The sequence below is a fragment of the Elephantulus edwardii genome, unplaced genomic scaffold (assembly GCF_000299155.1).
Source record: "Elephantulus edwardii isolate Elephantulus edwardi_28Jun2011 unplaced genomic scaffold, EleEdw1.0 scaffold00082, whole genome shotgun sequence".
Taxonomy (NCBI): Eukaryota; Metazoa; Chordata; class Mammalia; order Macroscelidea; family Macroscelididae; genus Elephantulus; species Elephantulus edwardii.
The window spans coordinates 1,037,941-1,042,412 of NW_006399832.1; the positions used below are offsets into that span (position 1 = coordinate 1,037,941).

Sequence of the window (4,472 nt, forward strand, 5' to 3'; positions counted from 1 at the left end):
AGGTGCTTCCAGAGCGCTGGGGTCCCCGCGTAGAAGCCAGGACTGCACCTCACCTGTTCCCCGCACAGCCGGCAGGTGGCCCAGTGGCCCGTCGCCTGCCCGGGGCGTGCAGGGGCCAGGTGGAAGTACCCCCAAGCCTCGGAGTACGGCGCCCCCAGGCGGTCGGGAGGCGCCACGCCCTGAGCTGCAGCGTCGTCCAGCCCGCCGGTCTCCTCCATGATCTCCACTAAATTTTCATTCATTCTTCATTCTTCAGACCAAAAGGGAAGGAAAACAAATATATATATGTGTATATATATGTGTATATATGTGGGGAACTCAGGTAATCTAGTGGCAGGAATGTGCGCTGGCAATTCGAAAACATGCCGTTCAAATCTGCCAGCTGCGGATATTTACAGGAGTAAAATGGGCAATCTCCCCCAGAGTAATACGCTGTTGTTATGTGCCGTTGAGTTGTCTGCGACTCATAGCGACCCTGTGTACAACAGCCATAAACCCTGCTCTGTCCTGTGTCAATCTTATTGTCTGTGACACTCCTGTCCCCATTATACCAGTCATTGAATCAATCATCGAGGGTCTTCCTCTCCTGTGCTGTCCCTCCACCCTAATAAGCATGATGTCCCTCTCCAATGAGAAAACAAAGATTCTCACCACTGGGCCAACTGTCAGCATTAAGATAGATGGTGAAAAGATTGAGATTGTTGACAGCTTCAGTTTGCTTGGCTCTACAATCAACACTCTTGGTATCAATAGCCAGGAAATTAAAAGACGAATTGCACTGGGAAAGTCGGCTGTCAGAGACCTCTCCAAGGTGCTGAGGAGCAACGATGTCAGGCTAAGGTGTGCCTAACACAGGCCATGGTCTTTGCCATTACTTGCTGTGCCTCAAAAGAGCTGGACAATGAGTAGGGATGATAGAAGGAGAGTGGATGCCTTTGAGCTTTGGTGCTGGAGAAGAGTATTGAATATACCATGGACTGTTAGGAGAACAAACAGGTACGTCCTGTAGAGGGTGATGCCAGGCTGCTCCTTGGAGGCAAGGATTCTGAGGCTTCGTCTAACATATTTTGGACATGTTGCAAGGTGGGACCGTTCCTGGAGAGGGACGTCATGCTTGAGAGGATGGAGGGATAGCGCAGGGGAGGAAGACCCTCGATGAGATGATTTGATTCCATCACTGGGGTAATGGGGATAGGTGTGCCAGAGACAATAAGGTTGGCAAGAGATAGAGGAGGGTTTAGGGCTGTTGTACATAGTGTCGCTGTAAGTCACAAGCTGCCCGACGGCACATAACAACAACAACAAAGTGGATCTCCCCCTAACAATTACATGAAAAATGGAAGCGGAGGTTCTTGAATAAAAAGAACTCGCTAGAAGCACAAATGTAATTTTTGTGTCTCTATACTGCAGAGAGCTCTGATGGCCTAGTGTTAAGAAGCTGCACTACAATCCCAAAGGCATGCAGTTTGAATCCACTAGCTCCTCAGTGGGAGAAGGATGGGCAGTCTTCTCCCTGCATGAAGAACAGGCAATATCCTCCATTGCCATTCATATTTAACTGCCTCTGAAAACCTGCTGGAGGGTCAGCTTAGAGTCAGTTCTGGCTTGACAGCATAAAACAACATTATACTGCATGATGTTAACAGGTTCCTGAACTCTTCAATTTTTTCCTTTCTTTCAAATCATTTCTCCTCAGAATGGGATGAAGGTTTCCTTTTTGTCTCGGTCTTTGGAAATTTCAAAGCAAACTATGGGGATGACTAGGCAATAAAGTTTTGGGAGTGAAAAAAAGTATTTCGGTTCAGGGCTGAGGGGTCAATAGAAATGTTCAAGGACCACAATTTTCAAGATGAAAATACTTTTCGTTTTGATGGTTATTATACACATAGAGATTCTATGGAAAAATAGCAATATACAATGCTGTTTTCTAAAATTTTACCTTTAAATTGGACAGTGGGTCACATCCTGAGGGCCTGAAGGTCTACGTGTCAGTGCCTCCATGGACCATGTTTCCTGGGCACCTGCAGTTTCACTGAGCTCTGAAGATCCATCAGCAGTGCTAGGAGTCAATTCAGGAGACAAGCAGTGATGAAAAGAATTCACTTAATCAGCCTTAAAATACTAAAAATATTGAGTAGCACCATATCCTTTTCATCTTCATTTTCTTTTTCAAAGCCTCTCATAGGCCCCTGAATTACAGAATGAATTAGTTTCTTAGACTGTGTCTCCCAGCTAAATGGTCTTTTATATAGTCACAAAGGAACCTTGGTGGCACAGTGGTGAAGTGCTCAGCAGATAACAGAAAGGTCAGCAGATTGAAACCACCAGCTGCTCCCTGTGCAGAAAGACCTGGCAATCGGCTCCCAGAAAGATTACAGCCACGGAAATGCTGTGGGTCACTCTCACTTTGTCATATACGGTCACTGTGAGTCAGAACTGATGTGAGAGCACACAACAGCAACAAGCAACAAGATGCAAAGCTTGGGGATAGATACTTTCAGTGATGTGAAAATGGGAAGTAGTCGCTTCTTGTGTTGTCCAGCAAAATGCCCATTCCAGATGGAATGGAATGATCAATCATTCCAGCCCTTCCTATCAGGGAAAGAATTCTCCTTGGAATAACTTCTTAAGGAAGGAGGGGTAGGAAAAGGTGACACTTCTTGTTGAGGAAATATTGAGAAAAATGTATGGTGTTGTACAAACTTGCTGTGAGAGCTGTAAATCAAAGAGAACAGTGCCGTCTCCTGGAGCTCTTCTGAGAACTTATTTCGAGAGACAAATCAAGACCAAGGCTGGAGAACAACGCACAGTGCCTCAGCCACTCAGTGCCTGAGCTGAGCGTCAGTCAAACTGTCAGTTCTGAACCAGCAGCAGTGCAAGGAACAAAGGTCCTCATGCTAAACACACCTACCCATGAAAGAAAATAAAGATGAGAACAAGACAGATAGATTGTTATAATAATAATAAATAATAATACCACCTTGATTGCTAATCGTTTTATTGCACGTAATTTACAATTTTCTAAACCTAATTATTCTCTTTTGCACCAAGCAAGTTCACTTAGGATCAAGAATGACATGTAATACATCTCTCATGTTAAAAAAAAAAAGAGAGATAATGAATCTATCAGAATATCAAGAGAGACAAGTTCCAGGTCTCTTCTAGCAAAAGAAATGACTATTTACTTATCAACTAAATTATAGGCATTCTTTTTAATATGGTTACTCATGATGACCAACTAGCATAAAATATCTTTCGGAATCAAGAGCTTACACTCCTCTGAGAGATTTTTAAGTCACTTAAGTCCCAAAGGTTAGAGATGGAAAAGGTTATATACTATTTTCAAGGATAATTTTGGTTGTGTGTGGTTAATATATACAGTAAGACTACCCAGCATTATAAAAAATTCTTTTACGTAGCTTAATTTATTATTACTACCACTGGACATACACATATGCAGACAGAACAACAGAATGGATCCCTGTGGTTTGTTTTATGAATTAAGAAATTTCATTTCCCTGCAGTGTCAAGATGATTCTTTGCACTCTGGGTTTTATTCTTGAGCTAGTGCTTAAAACGTGTTTGTAACATGCAGACTGCCTTACCCATGTCATTGTGTGAGAAAAACTAAAAAAACTCATTGCTTGTGAGGTGAAACCAAATCACAGCTGACCCTCCAGTGGGTTTTCAGAACCTGTAAATCACATGCGAGGAGACTGCCCATCTTTCTCCCACACAGCTGATGGTGGATTTGAACCACCACAAAAAAGATTTGGGATGAACAATGCAACTTCCACCAGACACCCCCACCAGGGCTCCTACCAGAGTGTGAGAACAACCACTGTTGACATGCCCTTCACGTGTCAGAGGTGACCAATTACATCCTAGCTCCCTGCAAGGTGTCACTGGGTTTTTTAGATATCTGGGAATATCCACCAGAGTGTCACCCACATGGATGCCATCTGTGGTAACAGATAAAGTGAAAATGTGAGTGAGAAGCACTAATTCTGATATCTTAATCCTTGAGACTTCCACCACCCATCTGTCAGTCTGTCACTGTGTGGTGGCTTGCATGTTGCTATGATGCTGGAAGCGATTCCACCAACTTCGGAAAACAGCAGGGACACCCACAGAGGGCAGTTTTCAGGCCTGGATTTTTCCAATAGCTTCATATGGATGTGAAAGTTGGACAGTCAAAAAGAAGGACAGAAGGAGAACTGGCATATTTGAATTTTAGTGCTTGTGGGAAACAATGACTATACCATGGACTGCCAAAAGAAGGGATAAATCTGTTTTGAAGGAAGTACAGCCAGAATGCTTAGAAACAAGAACTTGAGATTTCGTCTTACTTTGGACACATGAGTCATCAGGAAAGCCCAACTGCTAGTGGAGAACCCCATTTCTGGCAAAGGAGAGAGGAAAGATGAGGGGAGCCCTCCACGTGGTGGATCGACACTGGCTGCAACCATGGG

At 43.9% G+C, this 4,472-nt stretch overlaps 1 protein-coding gene across 1 annotated transcript in view; it reads right to left on the minus strand.

Annotated features, from left to right (window-relative positions):
* The window catches only part of ZBED3 (zinc finger, BED-type containing 3), a 15,418-nt gene extending 15,200 nt beyond the window's left edge, over positions 1-218 (minus strand). The window contains exon 1 of the mRNA XM_006889880.1: positions 54-218. Coding sequence (XP_006889942.1) covers positions 54-218 — 165 coding nt within the window. The remainder of the gene's footprint in view (positions 1-53) is intronic.
* Positions 219-4,472: the final 4,254 nt, after the last annotated feature.